Source organism: Heteronotia binoei, chromosome 1 (genome assembly GCF_032191835.1).
Source record: "Heteronotia binoei isolate CCM8104 ecotype False Entrance Well chromosome 1, APGP_CSIRO_Hbin_v1, whole genome shotgun sequence".
Classification (NCBI taxonomy): domain Eukaryota; kingdom Metazoa; phylum Chordata; class Lepidosauria; order Squamata; family Gekkonidae; genus Heteronotia; species Heteronotia binoei.
Genome location: NC_083223.1, coordinates 131930336 through 131954957, shown reverse-complemented (window position 1 = coordinate 131954957; position 24622 = coordinate 131930336). Strand labels below are relative to the sequence as shown.

General features: G+C 41.8%; 1 protein-coding gene across 3 annotated transcripts; it reads right to left on the bottom strand.

Annotated features, from left to right (window-relative positions):
• Window positions 1–11: 11 nt before the first annotated feature.
• Window positions 12–24340, bottom strand: PCMT1 (protein-L-isoaspartate (D-aspartate) O-methyltransferase). Of its 3 annotated transcripts, none has more exons than XM_060240794.1 (8): window positions 24023–24340; window positions 18922–19026; window positions 17134–17165; window positions 15456–15560; window positions 14092–14212; window positions 10302–10387; window positions 8361–8583; window positions 12–807 (listed from the first exon to the last, which is right to left on the bottom strand). In XM_060240794.1, exons 1-7 carry the CDS (start codon window positions 24276–24278, stop codon window positions 8404–8406), a joined length of 885 nt encoding a protein of 294 aa, XP_060096777.1. In that variant the 5' UTR covers window positions 24279–24340; the 3' UTR covers window positions 12–807; window positions 8361–8403. The 3 variants fall into 3 exon arrangements, with proteins under 3 accessions (XP_060096777.1, XP_060096771.1, XP_060096785.1); XM_060240788.1 differs by having other exon boundaries at window positions 8414–8583; XM_060240802.1 differs by lacking the exon at window positions 12–807 and adding an exon at window positions 3817–3857 and having other exon boundaries at window positions 8414–8583.
• Window positions 24341–24622: the final 282 nt, after the last annotated feature.

Sequence of the window (24622 nt, the reverse complement as noted above, 5' to 3'; positions counted from 1 at the left end):
CTTGGAACTCCTTTTTGTTTTTAATTTTATTTGGCGAAGCAGCACTGCATAATCTGTTCAAAGATTAGGACATAGCTTACACAGTATTTGTTATATTAAATTGATACATCAGTTCAGCAAGTCAGCTAGAAAACAATACTGGGCTATGAATCTCTAAATTAGTCTAAAAATTAAGGAAGGGGAAAACTATGTCAGTTATGTCCATCCTGAACAGCAAACTATACATCAAGAACTATCACTTGTTGCCCTGAAGTCTATATACATGTCTGGTATTTAAAGGGAAAAGCAGCTGATTGTGTATACTACATGCTAGTCTATGACACCACGCTGAAAGCTTTGAAGAGGAAGTTCATCTCACTTTAGTAGCATCTAAGAGACAGCTGAACACAAAGAATCTTTGAGTGCGCACATGTAGTGTCAGAAAGTGCAGATAAGCAGTTGGATGGAGGAACACTGGAGCTGAAACAAGTGTTCAAAAATGCTTCCCAATCAAAAATACTAAGGTAACCAATTGCAGATCTATTTGCAGGCATCCTTCGTTTCTTTAAACAGGTGAAAAAAAGGACATGTTGAAAAGGAACATTACCCAAATTTAAATTTTCCATCAGTTGTTTACCAAACTTGCATTAAACCACTAAAAATAAAATTAAAGAACAACACACTTTTCCATGCTGATAACAGTGTAACAAAGTCCAAAACAAGATGCTATGCTGTTGGTTTTGAAAAAGCTTTTTTAAGAATTGGAGATGAGCAGTCCACTGTTAACACTATGTTTGGGTCAGGTGACGTAGCTTTTACAATCCATCCCTGCAAAAAGAAAACAGAATTATAAAGCCCAGTCTTCCAGTCCACTGCTTAAAGCTGAACTCATCTTCAGATGCACAACAAAATTTCAACAGTCTGTTCAGAATGTTCATTTAAGACAATAAGAATTACAACCATCAAAGCAGAACAGGTTTTATGAAACAGGAGCTCCTACCCCTACATTAGCTATCTCACTTTGTTTCAATGACATATCAGTCAAAAAGTTGACTTAAAAATTACATGGCTTTCTTTGAAGAAGAGAGTGCTTTGTGTAGATCATCTGCAATTATGGCCCAGTTCTTGGTACCTCTACAAAACAATGCAAATTGCAAAAGCCAATTTCAACATTAGATTTTATGTCTAGTGGCAGGCTAGATCTCAGTTTTCCCCCCCATTTGTTTTGTTCATGTAAACATCTGCAGGCTGAACAAGACACTGAATGTACAGACTCTTAAGCAGGAGAAAGCAACAGGAGGAGGAAACAATTTTGAGTGAAAAAGCAGTGTACAAGGAAGTGTCAAGTGGCTACCAGTCCCAGAGCTGTTTATTGTCTTTTTCTAGGGGGAGGGGCTAATCAAGGTGATTTACACATTTAGGTCAATTAAAAAGGTGAAGAGGTGAACTAAAAAACTGAGGACTTCAAATCACTGTTAAATCAAACTTGTGGAGCAAGTTTGAGCAATATAATTCATCTTAACCACTAATTTGAAAGGGTGCCTGGCATTCAATGCTTCTGCTCTTAGAGAATGAGGCAAAGACTCCAAAGCAGCAGGCCCAATAGAAGCACTGGGCAAATTATAAAATACCTGCTAGTTTTGCTGATTGTCTCAGCTTTATTCACAGATAGCTCAGAACTGTGTGTTAGTATGTTTAAACCAAAGTCAAAGATTATTATACTGGATGCTCATAGCGACTTCTTTAGCCAGAGCAATTAGTCACAGAATTCATATTATGTTTTGCCTAGCATTTGTGGTTAGTCATAGTACAAACAGATGCAAAACAGTCAGACCCCAATAGCTTTCTGCATCTGAAATTCAGTGAAAAGCTGAAATGGGGAGAAACACCACCCAAGAAGGTATTATGCAGGAACTGTGCTTTCAGTGAGTACCTACTTATCACCTAGATTCCTATTTTTTATCTGCTTCAAAGTTTTATGGTTTGCGGGAATCAACAGAAACACATCAGATTCTCCCACTTCCCAAATCCTATGCAAACACACTTCTAAGATGTTGATATTACTAATACATGATGTTTTAGGAATTGGTTAGTCTGCTGACAACACTGCCAATATGCAAAACCAGAAACACCTGCAGTGATTTGATAAAAGAACAATGCACTGTTTATAGTAGGACCTCCATTCAGGAATGTTGCAGTTAGAATTTTGACCTCCTACTGCAAAATTCAGGCAACCTGCAGCAAGGGTCAGAATTCTAAGTGCAATTATAATAAGTGCTAAGACAACAATGATTGACAGTATATAGAATCATAGAATCACAAAGTTGAAAGGGACCTCCAGGGTCATCTAGTCCAACCACCTGCACAATGCAGGGAATTCACAAATACCACCACCACCCCCTAAATTCACAGGATCTTCATTGCTGTCAGATGGCCATCCAGCCTCTGTTTAAAAACCTCCACCACCTCCTGAGGAAGCCTGTTCCACGGAGGACTGCTCAAACTGTCAAGAAGTTCTTCCTGAAGTTGAGCTGGAAACTCTTTTGATTTAATTTCAACCTGTTGGTTCTGGTCCTACGCCTTGCAACTTTATGATATACAGGCAAACATGGCACAAAACAAGGCAAGATGCTTTGCAAACTACTCCCAGCATACTATAGAAATATTCATTGTTTTATTACATGGCTTATGTGCAGTGAACTAAGCATCATCCCCCCCCCCCCCCCGCAAGCAACTAATGACTGAACAGACACCCCAACCAAACACATGCTCTATAATGTGTTTGGTAGAGGTGTCTGTTCTGTCACTGCAATAGAGAACTGCCATGGAGATCATAAAGAAGAATTGCAGATTTATACCCTGCCCTTCTCTCTGAAGCAGACTCAGAGCAGCTTACAATCTCCTATATCTTCTTCCCCCACAACAGACATCCTGTGAGGTGGGTGGGGCTGAGAGGGCTCTCCCAGCAGCTGCCCTTTCAAGGACAACTCCTGAGAGAGCTATGGCTGACCCAAGGCCATTCCAGCAGATCCAAGTGGAGGAGTGGGGAATCAAACCCGGTTCTCCCAGATAAAGAGTCCACACACTTAACCAACTTAACCAAACTGGCTCTGGCAGGAAATTCACAAATACTGCCCCCCACTCCCAAATTCACAGGATACGCATTGCTATCAGATGGCCATCCAGCCTCTGTTTGGGTAGCTGTCACAAACTGGGGGATCTGCGCACCAAAGAAGAGAGCTGCTACAAAGAAAAACAGAGAAAAATGGGGGTTGCTCAGAAAACTTTTTGCTGTTTCTTTTATAACACATTTTAAAAGCACTGCTTTGCACAACCAGTATTTTACAGAAACCAGGAAACATTTAAATAATATGATTTTGTTTCCTCATTAGTAGGTTTGTGCTAGCTTCATAACACTTTTACATAAAGTTTTACATACATTATGGTAAATATAGTTACATTTTAGTTTGTGAGCTAATTCTGATAGTAGACTTTTGATTACTGATGCTTACATGAACTGATTTTTGCAATCATTCTGTGATGTCAACCACTGTCTATCTCTATCATATAGTGTAAAAACCATAATGTGTTAAGGGAAAGCAGTCATGTAAATTGGCCCACATCCAACCTCTCATGACAAGATGTCCCTGTATATGTATCTGGAGACATGGCTTGATCCCTACAAACATGAAAAGGACCACAGAAAATTAACAGAAACATAAGCATAAAAACTACTGAGATCGATATTACATGCTTTTATTAGAGCTATTAAATATTCTTCTCTACAACAGCAGTTAGTTTGCTGTCACTGGTAGTGTTAGGTGACATGTTCATAATTCTTCCAGATTTCTGATCATTCTACATTGTTTCATCAGTATCTATATTCACAGAAGTTGCATAATATAGCCATCTTCAGCAGGAGTCATTATTAACCATTTTTAGACTGACCTGCTGTTTGAAGTCTTTCAGTAAGACTGCTTTAAATTCCACAATACCAAATTATCATTCCAATGAAAACACAAAAAATTAGCTTAAGACTTAGACTTTTAAGGAAACAAGACCTCTACTATATTACACTACATTCCCTGATTGTGCAAGTTTAATAAATGCAATTATTTTGCCTTTAATGAGAATAGAGAAAAAATTACCAAAGCAGCCTCATAAATAACCACCAGGAGTACCACCTCTTTCCTTCCATCAACTCTTCCTCCTTTTTGCTATTATTCTCATTCATACTTGCCCTACAATACTTGGTAAGGATGTCCCCAAGATGCCAGCTCCTATCCCAAACCAGCCATTAGGATACAGCTACATTTAGCTTCCTCCACATTACTCTGCACAGATACACAGCAGCACTGTAGTCCACACATAGAATTCTCAAATCTTCTTTCCTCCTGTCCTCACCCTTTGAAACTCCGAGGCTGCTGATGTTCTCTGTCTTGTATTTGCTAGCTGTAGCAGGAAGCAAAGCTGCAAAGAAAATGTGGAATTGATTTTCCATTAAGATCTCTGGGCACAGAGACCTTAATGGAAAATCCATTCTGCATTTTCCTTGCAACTTTGTCTGTGATGCAGCGTGTTTCAATGGAGTGGAGCTCAGTTTCACTTCCCAGCATTCCTCATGCTTCCTGGGGAGCTGTGTCCTTGCAAATAAAGGGTTGATGCTTTGAGCCAGCTTGTCTCTGCTAAATGGACCTGAGAACTGGTGCCTAGTGAGTACTCTAACCTGGGAACCCACAGTCAAAGAGGGATATTACACTGGAGACCTATTGCCACTCTGAGTAGACCTGGGAGGGGGGGACTTGCAATGCCCAGTCATTTCATATTTTTCCAGGCTGAGAGCATTTTATATTTTTAGTTTCTGCTGTGATCCTTGTGCTTTTTCTTGATCTTTTATTTTTTAATTGCATTGCCAAATCCCACTATTCCCCTACCCCTTCCATTTTAGACAAAATACTGCAAAAGTTTTAAGCATGTTCACTTTCCAACATATGGCCAGTTGAAGCTGTTGCTTGCTGGAGTGGTCTTTTTGGAAATAAAAGGTTGATGCTTTGAGCCAGTTTGTCTTTGCTAAATGGACCTGAGAACTGGTGCCTGGTGAGTACTCTAACCTGGGAATCCAAAGCCAAAGGGGGATATTACACCAGAGAGCCACTGACAATCTGAGTAGACGGGGGGGGGGGGGGGAGAGAAGCTTGAATTGCACAGCCACTTCATGTTTTCCCAGGCTTGAGAGCATTTTATATTTTTAATTTCTGCTGTGATCCTTTTATTTTTGCTCGAGGTTTTATTTTTAAAATGGCATTGTCAAATCCCACAATTACTCCACCTTTCCATTTTTAAAAAATACTGCAAGAGTTTTTAAGCATATTTGTATTTCAAGTTAAAAATATCTTCTAATTGTGTTTGCCTGTGCCCTTTATAAAGTCTATATCTCTGCTACCTGGCATTACATTTTATGACACACATGGCCTGGCTCACAGTGTCCCATTTATGTCAGATCTGGCCTTCCAAACATGTAAGTTCAACACCCCTGAATATAGCAGTTATGTATCTATATCCCTACTGTAACCATTATGGTGGCAATGAGGCTGTGCTTGCAGGGTAGGACAGGATACATATGGAATTAAATAAATAAATCAAATTATCACAGGTAACTGACATGACTAGTTAGGTCCAGGTGCGCAGCTGTGTTCAACTTTTAAAGTAAAGGCAAGCATATGACAATAAGATATGAGTAAAGTATGAGTGGGGAACCTTAAGGACTCATGGGGGGGGGGGGATTTCATTTTCTGCTGTATCCTCTTGCTTAACACTAGTTTCTCCTCCCCGCCCCCAGCAGCAGCCCCATATTCTCTCCCCTTTACCTGTTTCTTTTTTGCCTTCAACTGAGCCACCATCCTTTCTGCCCCCAGCTTTAGTTTTTTCCATTTATACACCACTTTTCTTCAGAATAGGCACCCAAAGCAGTTTACATCATTATCATCTCTTTCATTTTATCCTCAGAACAACTTTGTGAGATAAATTAGGTTGAAAGACAGTGACAGCCTGAAAGTCACACCTGGCAAGCTTCCATGGCAAAGTAGGGATTTAAACCTGGAGCTTCCAGATCTTAGTTGGACACTCTATCCACTACACCACACTGGCTTGCAACTTTCCCTTTCTTAAAACACAGGTACTACAATTATTATTTGGGGGAGGGATTAACATACCCATGTAGGGATTTTTTAAAAATGGATTTCAGATTTATCTGAAATCTAGCGGTTTTCTCAGGTTTGTAGAAATATTTATATTGTCTATTCATGGCTCCTATCTCTGGATTTAAGTATCCACAAATAGAGCTATGTTGACACCTGCAGCAATCTTTTCCCCCTCCCCCATCATTGTATCTTTCCCTTTTCTGAAAGTCCCCAAAGCCTCTCACTTTTTCCTGCTTCCTTCCTTCTTTCCTTCCCACCCACCCACCAACTGACTTACCATTATATGTCCCCTGTCCTCAAGCCTTCCTTTTCTTTCTCCTGGCAGTCTCTCTTGGAGAAAATTTTGTGTGATTCCAGCTGCTGGACTGGGGCAGGCCCAATTGTGCACTGGAGAACCTACAAAGATTTTTTGGGGGTACCTCACTTTCCCCTGCAAACCCTCCCCCACACTATTTACTCTTTTCCTACTCCTGATAGACCCCATAACTTTAACCTTTCCCTGCATCCTTTTTTCCACCACATCCACAAACCAACCTTTTATCTGCAACCCATCTTCAGCTCTATTGTTTCTTCTATACCCTACCTTTCTTCACAATGTGGATTCAAAGCCTCATTTTTCTTCTCCTTTTTATTCTCACAACCACCCTGTGATATAGGTTAGGCTTATAGAATGACTAGTAAGCATCATGGTAGGGTGGGAATTTGATGCTGTGTCTCCTATATCCTAGTTTGTAAATCTATAACCACTGTAACACACTGGCTTTCATATGGTGGCTAATGTTGAACAGTAGCAAGCCACTGGGCCTGGATGACATGCAAGTCAGGTGGTAGCAAGTAGCCCAGTGGTTGATGGGAGGCTCTGCCCTAATAAGTCTGCCTTCAAAGGCCAAAACAGCCCTGAAAAGGTCACTACCCCTTCCTCCTGTTTTTTATCAATGGGAATCAATGCTTGAAGGATGGCAATACTGTTGCAGTTGCTGAGCAACTCCCATGATGACAACTGAGATCTCCTTTCTTAAAGATATAGGCTCTGCTATTATTTAGGAGGGATTTCAGATTTTTCTGTAAACCTGGAGCTTTTCTCAGGTTTGTGGAAAGACCTGTCTGGTCTGTCCACAACCCCTGTCTCTGGATTTAAGTATCCACAGATGAGGCCACACTGAGGATTAGGTATTTTTATTAGGTAATTACATAGCAAATTAGCCAGTAGAGTGTAGGCCTGTGAACAGAAGCAAGCTTTTTGTACCAACTTTGGTAGGAACTAATTCATTGATAAGATGTTTGCATTCTATATGGCAGTTCAATAGCACTCCCAGAATACAATGGGGCTTCAGCACAAAGCTGTCAAACAAAATTAATCCGTTTACTTTTGCACAAATGTTTCTACAATTTTAACTCTTATAAATTCAAGTTGAACACAATTTTATAACATGTCAAAGTGAAATGGCATTTGAAGAGTACATTGAACACGTGCACTCTCATCAATGAAGTCAGTACACACTTTTATTCAAACAGCAAAGCGGGACAGGTGGCTTAACAGATCTGCTTGCTAATGATCTGTATACTTTTACAGCTGACCACTCAGCTTGCTTTCAGCTATAAATCACCAACATGCTGCAAACTTTGATTTCTCTCAAGGTAAATTATTCAGAATATCTGAGAACTGGTGGATTATTGAACTAGGGGAAGTGTCATCTTGAAAACAATTCACGGAACAAAGGCAGAATCGTTTGAAAAATGAAAACAAGCATTTGGCTTTTGTCACTTTCCTAGTAATTATGTTGCATCCCATAATGGTTTCTTTACTTCCTACTGCCCAAACTACTATCAGTGCTGCATTACTTTGATCAAAGTAATAGTGAGGTAAAAAGAGGTCCTCTTCTATAGTATTTCATCTACCAAAACCTAACCAACAAAACAGTGATAAAGAGATTTAAAACTAGAGAACACCACAGCCTCTAAATGGAGGCAATATTTTTAAATACTACTACAAAACTTCAAGAAGTCATAAATAATGAAATAAAGTGCAATCCATGCATTTTTAAGCATTTAATGCAAAATGCTTGAGAACTTCCTCATGGTGATGTAACAATGTAACAGGTTGCTTTTGGTGGTACAGCAAAGCAGAAAGCAGCAATAGCAAATGCAGCCTTAAAAAGCTGCCCTCTTAACAATTAAGACCCTTTCACCTTGTATCTATGTGTGGAAGAAGTTGAACAGAAAATCACTTCCACCTTGACCACTGCTTCTCCTTATCTGTTAAAGGCACATATATCACTCCCATCAGAGGCTTCATTTTGACACTGCCATCTTCTAGCTTATCATACTGTTCCAGCATCTGGTTTCCTCCAGCAGGCCCAACAGGTAATATTAGCCTTCCACCAGGCTTCAACTGATCTATAAGCTATAATTTAAAAAAAATGGTTAATTTTTCAGTACATGTATTTTCATTAGATGCTTGTTTAAGATCATTTTGGCAATATTTTATTGTTGGTCATAATAAACAATGAGACAAACCGAATAATACTAAATACCAGTGTTCAAGTATTCAGCAATGAGCAAAGACTTAAATCAGAAGGCTTTCAGTCATTTTTAACCACACAACATAAGAAACAAAAAAGCTCTGATCCATCAAGGGAGATCCTCATGTGGAAATAAACTTGTGTACTCACAGATAATGTGGCTGCAGAGATGTAGTTATTTACTTCTTACTCCCTGAGATGCCCCTTGTTCCTCTCACCTCTACACAGCTGCTACTGAGGTTAGGGACTCTTGAAAATCATATGCTACATGGCATTGGGAGCTGCCACTAAAAAAAGGGAATAAGTCAAACACATGCCCCTCCCCTATCTTGCTCTTGTGTTCTGTTCTTTCTCAACTTACATTTTAGTATGTGAGGTATGGGTTTCTCCTAATTTCTCCTTACTGTGCCACACACTATACTCTTTCTGAGGGTTACTTTAGCAGTAGCTGGAGGGCACAAAGAAATGATGAGAAAAGACGGGGGCAATCTCCTTCTGTCAGCTCCATTCATGGGAGCTTGTATGCAGCCCATTATAAAAGACTGCAACCAAGACTGCAACCCTCTAAACTGCAGTCTTGTGAGCAAAAATCTTGTGAGTTACTGGTATTAAAGTTGTGAGCTATTGCATAAATTATTGTGCTCTGGGGTCTTCTTTCCTAAGCGAAAACAAAAATGTGTGAGCTGAAGGCTAAAAATCTGTGAGCTAGCTCATGCTAACTCGGCTTAGAGGGAACATTGACTGCAACAGATAAATCTGCAGACTGTTTTTCTACATAGCAAATTTATATTACAGCATGTTTTGTTCCTGTTCTCAACCTCAAGATAACAGTGTGAGGGAGAAAAAGGACAGCTTCAGTGACAGTTTAATAATTATACTTCTTCACACATAGAATTCACTGCTGCAGGAGGTGGTGGCAGCTACAAGCATAGACAGCGTCAAGAGGGGATTGGATAAACATATGAAGCAGAGGTCCATCAGTGGCTATTAGCCAAGGTATTTTGATAGAACTCCCTGTCTGGGTCAGTGATGCTCTGTATTCTTGGTGCTTGGGGGGGATGACAACAGTGGGAGGACTTCTAGTGTCCTGGCCCCACTGATGGACCTCCTGATAGCACCTGGGGTTTTTTTGCCACTGTGTGACACAGTGTTGGACTGGATGGGCCATTGGCTTGATCCAACACAGCTTCTCTTGTGTTCTTATAGTTTTTTCAGCTTACCACTGAAGTACAGTATTGTCTCAACCGACAAAATAGGATTCCTTCTGATCATCCACATTAACTCTCAGCCAGGGATAACTAACAAAAACACACCACTCTATATTCCAGTTCCTACAGTCCTTGGAAACATGAGCTCAAACTGGCACGAATGTCTGCTATACCAAATCAAGTACTTCAAATGGATTAAATAAAATTCAGTTAATATAAATCCAGTTACAGAACCCACTGTTTGTGTAAGAATTAGGCTACCCTGCCAGCCATTATTTATTTATTCATTCCTTGGATTTATATCCCACCCTCCCTGCCGAAGCAGGCTCAGGGCGGCTATGAAAAACATATTTCATTTAAAAATGCATTGCATACAAATAAAAGTCACTTACTGCTTGGGGTACAACTGGTGCAGCAGCCCCTACATGAATAGCATCATATGGAGCTTCTTCTGGATATCCCATTCTTCCATCTCCCACTGAAAGAAAAAAAAAAATTAACTGACAGGGATCAACTTCTTAAAAATATTATTGGCAGTTTAACTAAAGACTGAATTCATAGCTGAAATTCTAAATTTATTTTGCACATTGTTAGAAATGACACAACTATTCTACTACATTGCAACAGAATCCTCACCAAGGCCAATACCCAGAATGAGTAACCTGGATTCAAAGAAATGGATGATCAATGCATACAACCAGAAATGTGTCTCTAAATTAGATGTATTGGTGTTGTTTTAGAAAGGAAAGGTACCTCCAGTATAGCCTCACCCAATATGCAATAGTGAACACTTGCAAAGATTGGGATGCTACTATCACAATATTTTTGGAATATTAAAAATGATAAGACATTCTACAATAGTTCAGTATCACATAAGTTACACTTGCTTTCATCATACACAACTGACAAGGGTCCAGCATCTTCACAGCCAGTCTGAAGTCACAATGGAATTTTAGACATTGCAATACATACTCTCTGTATCACAGAGGGCATTAGCATCATATAAATGAATATGCAATGTAATCTATACTCCAAGAATTTGTGTATTTCAGGAAACACTATAACTCCTGCATTCGAAGAACTAGTTATTGCAAGGCAACTAACAATAGATTCTCAAACACTTATGTGGGCACAAGTCCCATTAACCTAAATAAAGCCTAAATAAGTCACAGTACAGTCTTTTGGATCTACTTAACTCCTACAGTAACAGCCCCGTGGCGCAGTGGCAAAGCTGCAGTACTGCAGTGTAAGCTCTCTGCTTACAACCTGAGTTCGATTCCGGCGGAAGCTGGGTTTAAGTAGCCGGCTCAAGGTTGACTCAGCCTTCCATCCTTCCGAGGTTGGTAAAATGAGTACTCGGTTTGCTGGGGGAAAAATGTACATGACTGGGGAATGCAATGGCAAACCATCCCATAAAAGTCTGCCAGGAAAACGTCATGATTTGATGTCACCCCAGAGTCGAAAACTACTGTGCTTGCACAGGAGACTACCTTTACCTTTAACTACTGCAATGCTAACTATGACTTATGCCACCACAACAGAAATGAAGTCAATTCACTAAGAAGGGGGGAAGCGGAGAACTAAAAAGGTAGACTGTTTCTACTTCACTAGCAAAAATTTCTGAGCTTCTTTCTATACTATCAATTTTGACTAGTACAAATATAAGCCAGCTACCCCAGTTGGCTCAGTGGTAGAGCATCTGCTTGGTAAGCAGGAGGTCCCAGGTTCAATCCCCGGCATCTCCAACTAAAAAGGGTCCAGGCAATTAGGCATGAAAAACCTCCGCTTGAGACCCTGGAGAGCCACTGCCAGTCTGAATAGACAGCACTGACTTTGATGGACCGAGAGTCTGATTCAGTAGAAGGCAGCTTCATATGTTCATATGTAAGATTGATATATGAGTGTTCTACAGCCATACATGAGGACAGCCCCTAAATTTCTGTGTCCCTCTACTTGCCAGAGTCATGCAACAGACTGTATACAGAACAGTTTTGCCATTCAGATACTATAATGAGGAAGGACCTGTACAGGTGAATAAGGCTAAGGCTGAATGTGGGAGGATTATATTATTCCTGCCAGCATCCTTCCACCAAATTCAATAACTCTTTATTAGGAAAATAAACTGTAAAACCAGAACACAAGGTTGCAAAGCTGAGCAAATTTAATTGAAAGTTACAATGTAATGCAGTTAAGATAAAAGGTAAGTTCTTCTGTAAAATGAAGAAAATAACAAAACCTCTTGTGGCATCTTAAAAACTAATAGGTGAGCACCAGCACAGTTTTGCAGCATAAGAGCTGGGCTGGGATGTGGAAGATCCAAATTTGAATATCCACTCTATCCTTGGAAGCTTAGAGTGCAACTTGGGATATTTGCATTCTTTCAGGGCTTTTTTTGAACAGGCATGCACAAGAACGCAGTTCTGTCTGGCTTTGTGTCAGGGGGTGTGGCCTAATATAAATATAAAAATTATAAATATATATAATATAAAAGGGATCAGGCTCTCGCCCTTCAATGGTAATCAATTAGTGCCATCGACAGAGGTGAAGAGCTTTGGGGTATTCCTGGATACCTCTTTATCTATGGAGGCCCAGGTTGCTGCCACAGCAAGGGCTGCCTTTTTTCATTTGAGGTGGGCCCGACAGTTGGTCCCCTACCTTACCCCGTGATCTAACCACAGTGATTCATGCAATGGTCACCTCTAGATTGGACTACTGTAACTCTCTCTATGTGGGGCTACCCTTAATTCTGCTCTGGAAACTCCAGCGGGTGCAGAATGCAGCAGCCTGGTTATTGGCATCGAGGCCTTTATAGATGCGGATGCATCTGGTGCTGCACAAACTGCACTGGCTACCCTTTGAGTATCGGATCCATTTCAAGGTGTTGGTCCTTACCTTTAAGGCCCTTTACAGCCTGGGGCCTGCATATCTTTGGGACCGCCTCTCCCTTTATGAGCCTCCCTGGGTTCTGAGGTCAGCTGCACAACATCTTCTTTTGATTCCTGGTCCTAAGGATGCCCAACTGGCTTCAACAAGGGCCAGGGCCTTTTCAGTCCAGGCCCCTACCTGGTGGAATGAGTTCCTGCTGGAGATCCGGACCCTGTGGGACTTATGTAAGTTTCGCAGGGCCTGTAAGATGGAGCTCTTCCGCCAGGCTTTTAATTGATCCAACAGGTGTACCTTGAAGTCATCGCTCCCCTCAGCACCTTACCATCTAGGTGCTTATGTTATGCTAAACACTACCAGCCTATATATGGTTTATGACTTCTTGCCAATGATGTGGATCATGGTTTTTGTTAATTCTGAAATTATGATATTATTTAGTTTGGACGTAGTTTGTTTAATGTTTTGTAAGGTTTTTTAATGTTGTAAGCTGTCCAGAGCCTGCTTGCAGGATAGGGCGGGGTATAAATCGAAAAATTAAATTATATTATACAAATGAGTTTCTACTGGACTTTTTCGACAATAAAAGCCCTGCATACTCTTATCGTAATCTATTTCACAGGGTTGTTGTAAGAATAAAACAGAAAAAGGGAGAATGTTGTAAACTATTTTCAGTCCTCAGATCAATAAATTGTACTATAAACTTTCATGAACCATGAATTGCTCTGTTCACCTGGCACATATGCAATACTTGTGCATCTGACAAAGTGGACTCTGGCTCACAAAAGTTCACATCAGTTTTTTATTTTATTTTAATACTTATATCCTGCTTTCTCCCCAGTGGGGAGAAGACATTATTCTTGCCGCCTCTATTTTATTTTTACAACCTCTCTGCAGGACTATAACCAGCATTGGGACAGCACAGGCAATGCCCCCTATCAATCAGGCAGAACTCCCTTTCAATTTGGGGATGCCCCCACCCCTATCTCCCCCAGAACTGCTCACAGTAGCTTTGTAGTCTGTTGGTTGCCCTTTGCCAGCCTTTCTTGCGATCTGAACCTGGGTCTCCCAGATCCTAGACTAACACTCTAACCATTATACCACAGCTGATTTTCTCAGCCTTTTAAGGTGCCACTTAACTCTTTATTATTTTTGCTACAATATATGAACTTAGTTACCCCTCTGGAATTTGTACACTGGACATTTAGTACTATGGCTTCGAGCTGTTCATATCACAAAATAATTAGAAGTCTGCATCAAGCAACTATAATTCTATACTTCGCAATATACTCTAGTACTCACCAACCAGTTTCACTCTTCCTGAAGATTGTAATGAAGGATCATCTTTTCTGACATTATTTATTGAGTCATCCACTAATTCTTTGATATGATCAATTCCTACAACTTGTCCTTTGGGACCAACCTGCAACAAAAATCGATTCATGTACTGAATTACCAAACCCTACTTTTCCAGCAAGTTATAAAGGAAATAATTACAAGGAGACCTAACGTAATGCAGGGGACCTGTTAGCCTGTTGCTCATATGTAACCAGTGTGACTACTATACCCAGTGGGATGCTGGTAAAATTTTAACAACCAGCTCTCGGGGTGGAGGGGGTATGCATGTGTGTATGTAACTTTATTATAAATTTGACTGATACAAAGGATATGTAGCACACAATTTACAAATCATTAAAAAAATCCAATGCTCTCCAAACATAGTGTAAGAAGGCCTTGTGTGATCTGCTTCTTTCTTCTGCCTCCCCCTTTACAGACTACAATTGGCCTGTGACATCAAAAATTGTATTTATTTGGCCCTGACATGGATAGACCAGGCAAGCCCAACCTCATCATATCTTGGGAGTTAAGCAGGGTTGTAAATCTGCCCACGCCCATTCGGCCGGCCACCACGTATGTCTGGATTGGGCTGTTAATTCTGGAATACATGAGTCCTTCCAAAATTTCATCTGATATGATTTAGAAGTATCATTGTACACTAACACATCTCTCTTACAGAAATGTTTGTTAAAGAATACTATTAACATAACAGACTTATTATATTCAAGAAACATACAGGGAAACATCAATAGCTAGTGCTCTTATCCATGACATATGGCTAATTCTTACAAAAAGTCTGATGAGGAAACAGTCACAAAAAGAAATGGGAGAGAGCTCATAGGAGCACATATTTTGCATGCAGAACACCCCAAATTCAATTCCTATTACCCCTCTTAAATGGTCTCAGGCTGCAAGGTTAAGAAAGGCTCCTCCTCAGAACCTGAACAACCAGTGCCCAGGACAAACAGCACTGGGCTAGATGAACCAATGGTCAGACTCAATATAAGTAAGGTTAAAGTTTATTCTTATTAAAAGGTAGGGGCTTTTTGGCCAAGAGAAATGCTTTTTAAAGTTAAAAATATATTTTCATCCAAATACATTTATTTTCCTTCATAAAGAAAACTAGCAGCATAAACAAAGAAATTCATCTTTATTAGATAGACTTACTAGCTTTGGCTAGCCTCCCTAAGTAGCACAAATTAAAGATATGAATGTATCCAATTTAAGTTTGACAATCAAACATGAAAGTAGAGGACTGTACAAGCAGAAATCAACAGCCCAATGAGTTCATAAAATTCCCCACAAGTAGTAAAAACTAATTATCTCACCATCCGTGCAAAGCAGGCAGTAAGAATTCCACTTCCTGAGCCTACATCAAGGGCTTTGGCACCTTCATGTAACTGCTCATACAGGAGTTCTAAAGCATATGCATGCTATCCAAAGAGAGAAAGAAAGGCACATATTTTATATATTTATTATTCTATTTTAGACTACCTTCCCCAACTAAGGCAGGGGCTTAAGGCAGTGTACATGGTATACATGTTTTGTTCAATATATGGTCTTCTCCAAGAAGATGTCAACACATAGTTCAAACCAGAGAGAAATGCTTGAGCAAAATCAAATAATTTCAGTAAAGGTTTACATTTCCAAAATGGAAAAGATAAAATTAGAAAATAATTTGGGCTGTAAAAAAGGTTCTACCTGACCTATTTACTTATTTTCCAAATTTGAGTTCAGGGACCTTCATTTCCCTTGTTGAGAATATCAAGATTCTCCATGGGTGAAACCTATGGCACAACTTGCTACTGTACAGCAACAGAGAGCTTTGTAAAGAACAGGAGGCAGCTGCCCTGCAAAGATGTCTCTTCATTCAGCTGTCATCCAGCAGGCTCTTTTTTAACTGAACAGAACCTTTATTTTACTTTTTTTCTCCTTCCTGCACTTAACAGGATAACAGTTTTTGCCTCCTCATATGTATCCCATGTCATACTTCCCCCAGTCTCTTGCCCCAACTCTTTTTTTTGCTCCACCTACGTTTTTCAGGTTCAATGAAGTAATATGTGAGTCATCACTGCTGATGAACAGCAATACTTTAATTCAATAAAGAAAATAAGTATTGGTGAAATTGATATAGCTATCCCCATATCTAGTCACTTTCATCTACGAAAGAAAAGACAGTGAAAACAGCAGGTAACAGGAAAGTGATTCTACACTTTCTCTTACTATGTCAAAAAAACCATGCCTCCAAGCAAAGTAAGAAAACAGTTTAAGTTCACACTACAATGACATGATAACACTCTTCAAACATTGAAGGAGCTGCCACATGGAAGAGGGAAAAGATTTTTCTCTGCTCTTCCAAGGTAGGACCATTTGTAATTGTTTTAGGTTACAGGAGGACAGATTTCAAGTGAGAATCCAGGAAAAAAATTCCTAATGGTAAGAGCAGTATGACACTGGAACCAATTATTGAGGGGGTGCCTCTCACTCTCTGGAGGTCTTCAAACACAGACAGCCCACCTATCAGAAGGGTTTCAATTTCTAGCATTGAACAGGGGCTGGGACAGATGGCCTGTAAAATGCCTTCCAATTTTAGGACCTGAATACTTTGCTGCAATTGCACTTGAAGCTTTTTTATTTAAAAAAAATTGATAAACCAGGGGTTGGAATGTGAGGACACACTAATACAATGGCTTACAACAAATGCTGGATTCTCTAAAATGAACACTGAATAAAAAGTCTCAACAGCAGATGCAGAGTGCGAAAGCATCCTATCTCTTCAATATGGCAGGTTTCTGTATTGCGTATTAAAATTAAAATGCTATCAAGATTACCCTGGGGGCTGTATGTTCCCTTACAATGATGAAATGCAGAGTTTACTTAAGTCTCCGAAAATTCTAAGACTTGTACTGTGGAAATTTACGCCCCCAAAGTAAAAAAAATGCTAAATGAAGTATACAAATAGTTGCCAAAGACAGCTGGCATTTAGTAGCCAAGCTTAAGACTTACCATATGTGGAGCACTGATTGTTGCTTGGAATCCTATAAGGCAAAACACACACACATCAGAGTTACCAAATACTAAAATATTTGCAATTTCACTATAGCATATATATAACCAGCATATAATTTCTATAGCATTATGTTTAAATAAATATTTTCCAGATGATCACTCATAGTCTGAGCTGGGGCTTCAGAAAAAAGGACTCAACTCATGCCTTCACTGATTTAAGGAAGAATTATGTAACTTGTTTGGGGGGTTTGCCCTACAAATTTCAGAAGAAGGAAGGAAGAAGAAAGAAGGAAGGAGAAGGAGAAGAAAGGAGGAGGAGAAGACTGCAGATTTATACCCTGCCCTTCTCTCTGAATCAGAGTCTCAGAGCGGTTTACAATCTCCTTTATCTCCTTCCCCCACAACAGACCTGTGAGGTGGGTGGGGCTAAGAGAGCTCTCCCAGAATTTATCCTTTCAAGAACAACTCCTACAAGAGCTATGGCTAACCTAACACCATTCCAGCAGGTGCAAGTGGAGGAGTAGGGAATCAAACCCGGTTCTCCCAGATAAGAGTCCACTACACCAAACTGTGAACAGATGAGGAGATGCACTCTTCAGCCCATACATCTCTGAACATTTAAGGATATACAGATAAGCAGAAGAATCATATCCAGAAGCTGACAAACCACTAGTACAATTATCTGGAAACAGACTTAAACACCTATTTGAAAGCATACCTATGTAATATGGGGCACCAAATTTTGCACTAGCTGAACAAAGTGCAGCTCCATGTAAATGGCAAAGGGCATGCATGACCATTACAGGGGCATGCATGATAGTGGCTGTACCACTCCTAGAGCAAGAGCTGTCATTAGGTATACAATACAGATGGCAGATTAAGCAACTTGAACCACAGATGCCACCTAGAAATCTAAGGGCAAAACTGGGTCTCAAAGACTAATAGGCAGAAGTAAAGGGAGAGAAGATTTCGAGCACTGAGAATCACCTGATATCCTAGGATAGCATTAAAGGAATTTCACTATCAATAAAAAGGAAAGCTCTTTCCAGGGTTATTCTGGCCTCCAAGTCCACCCCTTCTCCCCTTCCTCCTGGAGGGAGGCCAGGCCCAGCAGCAACTAATGGACAACCTGCTATGCAGTTTGGACAACTGCATGATTGCAGTGGCTACTGGATAACTAGATGCCATACAACTTGCCTAGGCTCAGTGGCAGCCTCAACACAACTTGGGTGGTGGCTACTTCCTAGCCAAGTTGCACAACTCACCTGAGTGACTTCCTTCTGAATGACTTTAACAACTAGGCCAGACATTTTCCCTGAAGAGGCTGCTGGGGGAGGGAAGAAGGGAAAGCTGAGAGCTAGTGCAATGTAGTGATTAAAATGTGGGAAGACCCAGGTTCAAATTCCCACTCTGCCACTGAAACTTGCTGGGTGACCTTGGGCTAGTCATCTTCTGTCAGTCTACTCTACCTCACAGAGTTGCTGTGAGGATAAAATGGCAGAAAAGAGAATGATGCAAAATGCTCTGAGTTCCCATTATGGAGAAAGCTGGAGTTTAAATGAGTTAAATAATAAATGTAACTGAAAGTGGGAAGCAGCTAAAAAACAAGGTTGCTTGGTAAGTGGGAAGGAGAGGAAGATGTGGAGAATATAAGGGGGCTGCCAGGAGGCTTACAACACTATAATGATCCTACTCCAAATCTTCAGCAAGATAAAACTTTTACATACATGTTAATTCATAACGCCATGAACATAAATAAAATTCTTCAGATAAATACTCTCATACCTATTGATTGAGGAGAGTCCATATAGGGGTTGCATTTTGCATAATGGCAACGATCGGTGGCAAGCATTACTTCAAATACTTTATCTGACTTGATTATTCCATTTTCTGGGGGGCGGAAACAGTCAAAATGTAAAACATTGTTCTAGTGCAGAACCATTCTTTGGAATTTACAAATTACTACACAACAAAGTGATGTATTCAATATAATCCTAAATTTTAAGCTTTGATCTGAAGAATGTATCTTAAATTTTGTATCAGAAGAAAAGCATTTTTAGAAAAATGCATAACCATGCTGTTAGAAAATATTATTTTATTTAAAGGGTGGCTTTAATTCCAGCAAGCAGGCTCAGGGCAGAGAACAACATAGAAACTTACAAATTAAAACTATATAACAATATGATAAGACCATATTATTTTATTTATTTTATTTCATTCGATTTATATCCCGCTCTACCCCACCGAAGCGGGCTCAGGGCGGCTCACAACATAAAAATTCTAACAATAAAATTAAGAATTAAAATACATTAATAATTTACACAATAAAATAAATGCAATTCATCAGTGTGCTATCCCACAGTCTTCCTTAAAATATTCAGATGCCGGTCAGTTGTATGCCAACCAAAAGAGGACTGTCTTACAGGCCCTGCGGAACTGCCCAAGGTTCCGCAGGGCCCTCACCTCTTCCAGCAGCTGGTTCCACCAGCAAAGGGCGGTGATCAAAAAAGCCCTATCCCTAGTTGACTTCAGACAGGCCTCCTTTGGCTCGGGGATTGTAAGGAGATTTTGAGAACCCGATCTCAATACTCTCTGGGGAACATATGGGGAGAGACGGTCCCTAAGGTAGGCAGGTCCTAGGCCATAAAACAATAGTATACACCATATAGCCTGCTGCAACTACTGCTATAATTTCTAGAGTCATTTATTAATTGGACATGAGTGTCAACAAATTCAAATTACTTAGATCTAATTAAAAATTCAAATTACTTAGATCTAATTAAAAAAACCCACTGTCAGGATCAAATGAGACCTCTTGTCTCTGTGCCTGTGACCCTCACAGGCAGCTGAGACTGCGGCACAGAAGAGGAAAGAGTAGTACTGTCCTTTAAAGCTTCATTATGAATGGCTATTTCCACTCCCAGCCATAATGCAATGTTTAATTTTATATTGTGGGAAGTACTGTGAAGTTGCAGCTGACTAATGATGACCCTCTCACCTCCTTTTTTTTTGCAGCAGGGTATTTTTTTTATTTTATATGTGCATGTGTGTGCACCTGGAAGTCATGGTGACCTCTGGTGACTGACCTTTATTGGGGGCATGGAGGATACTCAGAGAGGTAGCTGAATAAAGCCTGCCCCTGCCTCCTGCATTTCAAGGTGGTCTCCCATCCAAGTACTTGTCAGAGTCTATGCTGCTTAGCTTCCGAGATCTAATGAGACCGAGCTTGCCTGAGTTATCCAGGTCAGGACGCTTCTCACATTCTTAAAGTCACAGCAATACAGCCATTCTTCCTGACCTGGCCTAGTTAGTATGCTTCCAAGTCAGGCAGGACGCCTAGGTCTTTAAATTGGCCAATTCCGAACTTGCTTATCTAAGACTTGGCTGCCTTCTTCCTTGCCTCCCAGTATCTTTATCTATGCATCCCACCTTGCTTACCTTTCTGCCTACTATTTCCACCTCCTTTGAATACAGTCATCAGCTGGCACTAGCTTATGATAAGCTCTGTTTCCAGATTGACTCTTTTTGGGGGCAGATTTCTTAAAATTCTGCTTTAAGTTCTGAGACTTCCACCAGTGAAACACCAAATATAGCCTAGATTTGTCCCTTTAACACAGAGCATGTACTTATTTGGTTGTCAGTGTCCACATGCAGTAAGGAACATTACAGACCTGAGAAAGGGCAATGTTTAATTTTGTATTGTAGGAAGTACTGTGAAATTGCAGCTGACTAATGATGACACTTGTAGGGTTTTCAATGCAAGAATGTTGCAACTTGGCTATTACTGGAAGCTAGAAGGACCATGCATACGTCTCCCATTCTACAGTCACTCCACTGGCTGCCCAATGCCTTTCAATAAGTGGGCTCAATTTAAAGTACTGGCTATCCATACAAAGAGCTTCAAGCCCTTTGCTATTACTGGGAACTAGATGGACTATGCAATCCTTCCCCCATTCTACATTCACTACACTGGCTGCCCAATGCCTATCAATTACTGGGCTCAATTTAAAGTACTGGCTATCCATACAGAGTCCTTCATGACCCTGGCAGTACTGTAGTTGGAGCCCTCTGCTCATGACCTGAGTTCGATCCCAGCGGAAGCTGGTTCAGGTAGCCGGCTCCAGGTTGACTCAGCCTTCCATCCTTCAGGTAAAATGCGTACCCAGCTTGCTGGGGGGAAGTGTAGATGACTGGGGAAGGCAATAAATTAAAATTAATTTTGAAATTAAATTGTATATTTCCTAAAATGATACTTAATCGCTGGCTGGGGCCAGCATAACACTATATTTATTTTGAAGGATGAAATTTCAATCTATTAAAAGTTTATTCTGCAATCCATTTATTTTATACTTACCTGAACATGATTACAAGCTGCTATTTAAAAATTACACTTGCTGCCTGGCTAACAGCATAGTTGTGAAAAGGCTGACTATGGGCATTTCAAATTAACAGAATTCAGCAAACCTTAACTAAACAACAATGGAACACCTACCGTAATTGTTAGAAAATTTGCCAAACCAAGAAAAGTGAAAAATGAGAGCCTCTAAACAACGTATCACCGAATGAATGAGCATAAAGCACTAAAAAATTCTTTATGTTACTGTAATTGTGCACTTTTTTAAAAAATGCACATACTAGTAGTTGTAAGAGTTAGTACAGCAGGTTTCTAACAACCTGAATACTTAAAGAATATAAATCATTATCTGCAACCATATTTTTTTTAGATGTAAAATTTGGGATGGTTTGAAACCTATTTCCTTGAACGAGTTTGCAAAATGATCCTCTGCATATCCACAGGCCATCTCAAGACTTCTCTAATGACTTCAAAGATATATGCCATCAATAAATCAAGAGAATTCACATTTCTGGATGTTTATCTCCATTTCTGGATGCTTATCTTCATTTAGTACATGGTAGGCCTTGAGAAATATACTCCACATGTTGAGCCTTTTACTCAAGCCAGCAAAGTATCACTAGGAGTTATGTAACAATTTCTAGTTTTTAAACTAAGATTCATATCCATTAATTAATAATATGAAGTACCAAAATTCAAGACATACCACACCATAGTCCACAAACACTGTACAGTGCTATCTGACTGGTGGTGAAAAGTGCCATCAAGCCATAGCCAACTTACGGCAAACCTGTACGGTTCTCAAAGCAAGAGATGTTTAGAGGTACTTTGCCATTGCCTGCCTCTGCAACTGCATAGCAACCCTGGATTTCCGTTGTCTCCAATTCAAGTAACAACCAGAGATAACCTTGCTTAGCTACCAAGATCTAAGTAGATTGTGCTAGCTTAGGCCATTTAGGGCAGGGTACTGCTATCTTACTAGAAGACCTGAAATAGGCAAAGATTTCATTAAATCCATCCTGTTTACATTTCCAGCATCTCCTCTTCCCTCCAAATCCTTAAAGAGTTAGAAAACAACATATAAGTCTGAATTTTAAAAAAGTCAAGAAACATGACATACACTATATCTATGTCATACAGAACTCCCTGCCTTCAAGAACACTTTATGATACCACCAAAAACCACCTTTCGCTCCCAAACGCTACAAGCTCATTTAAGAGCCCAAGTTTGAGCTACAGAAACGTTTAAAGTATCTCCAAAGGCCTGTACAAACACAGCAGTCTTCCACAACACATAAGCAAGTACTGTACTTAACCTATAATGGTACAACAGACCATTACCCCTACCAGAGACACATTCAACTCTCAAACCCAGGTTATTTCCTCTGAACAGCCTAGCGAGCCTCCTCCACTACGTACTAAAACTGCACCACAACCACATTAAAGCTGCAATCCAAAACGGAGTTGGGGCACCTAACCAGAGTGTGTCCAATGGGCCACACACGATCGATGCACAGCTGGGGGTGGGGGGTGGAGATCCGAGATGGGGGGTTAGAATGCAATACAAAACCTACCCGCTCTGTGTCACAACAACGTCCTCCCTCTCCTCTTAAAATACAACCTCTGTATTTCGATCACCGTTTCACCAGCTCCGCAAAGAAGCCAAACAGGGTGCTAAAGCCACTGTCTTACCGGCAAAGGGAAGCCAACCAGTAGCTCTCACAGACTATTCATCCAAACGCAAGGCATCTTTCCGCCCCCCGCGCTCCATTCATGCCCCGCAGAAGATGCTCGAGCAGCTGCTTAGAACCCGGACACACCCACCCACGTCCGTACGCAAAAGTGCAAACACGGCAACGGGCCTCCCGCCGCCCTCTCTAGAACACACCTGGCGCGATCGGGAGCCTCTTCACGCAAACAAAGGGTCTGGCCGCGGGCCTCTCCGGGCCAACAAAGGCCACGGGCCCCGCCGCCCCGAGAGAGGGCTACAAGCAGCCGCTGCACTCTCCCCAGGCCACCTGCGTGTGGACGACTGCCTGCCCCACGGGGACTAGGCGCGGCGAGGAAGCTTCCGACCTCCGAGTCCGGTCTCGGAGGAACGCCGAAGGAGACCAGCGACTCCCCTTCCGCGCGCTCCAAGAGGCGGCCCACGGCCGGCAGCTGCTCCGCACACAGGCCGCGGCCGGGCTCATCGGCGGGCCTGCTGCCGCTGCTGCCGCCGCCGCACCTCCTCCAGCAACGACGAAGGGACCCGCCCTGTTCGCCGCCGGGCAGACTCCTTCCCCGCTCCCGCGCAGAGGCACACCCCCGTCCCCTCCCTGCCCGGTGACAGTTGGCTTCTGCCCAGCGCGCGACGCCGGCCAAGAGTCGGCGAGCAACGGTCCCTCCCCAGCGCCTGGCGGGCCGGGGTACTCTCGTGTGTGCGTGTGGAGCACATGAATGGGCTGTGCGCGCCCTGGTCCCTCCTTCCGCCTCCTTCCTCCCCCCCCCCCTTGGCCCGGCCTGGCGCTCCCTCCCTCACACACACACTCACTGCGGAGATTGTGGATGAGCTCGGAGTGACTGGCGCCTCCTGACTTCCAGGCCATCGCTAGACAGACTCTGCGGAGCAGGTAAAGAGCCGCCTTCAGCGCCGCGACTGCGCACAGTAGTTTCCCCAGGAAGGACACAACCTCCAGCGCCGACACAGGCGCCGCCTCCTCCCCTCCCGCAGCAGCTGCTGCTGCTGCCGCCGACGCGCGTCCGCCGGAGGGAGGAACTGCTCGGCCACCCCCTGGCGCGCTCGACATTCTGAACCGCCGCCGCTGGGCAACCGCGGCCGCTGTGCGCAGGCGCACTCCACGAAATAAAGGGGACAGTGCTGGGGGGGTAACTCCTTGGTGATACAAGGAAGGGGGCTGAGAGGCCGGGGGAGGGGGGCTGGGAGAGGCGAAAGCAGCCTGCTGCGGTGCCTTTAAGTAGAGCCACGTGACCCATCCCTGCGCCCGTCTATATATAACCGGGACACGGGACCACGTGAAAGGCGCTTCAAGCGGAGCGGGATCCTGAGGGTCGTGCTTAAGGCGCCTTGGACAATTCCTTTAAACGCTGAAAAGTTCAGCGCCAAGCAGACTAGCTTACTGGCGTCTAAGAG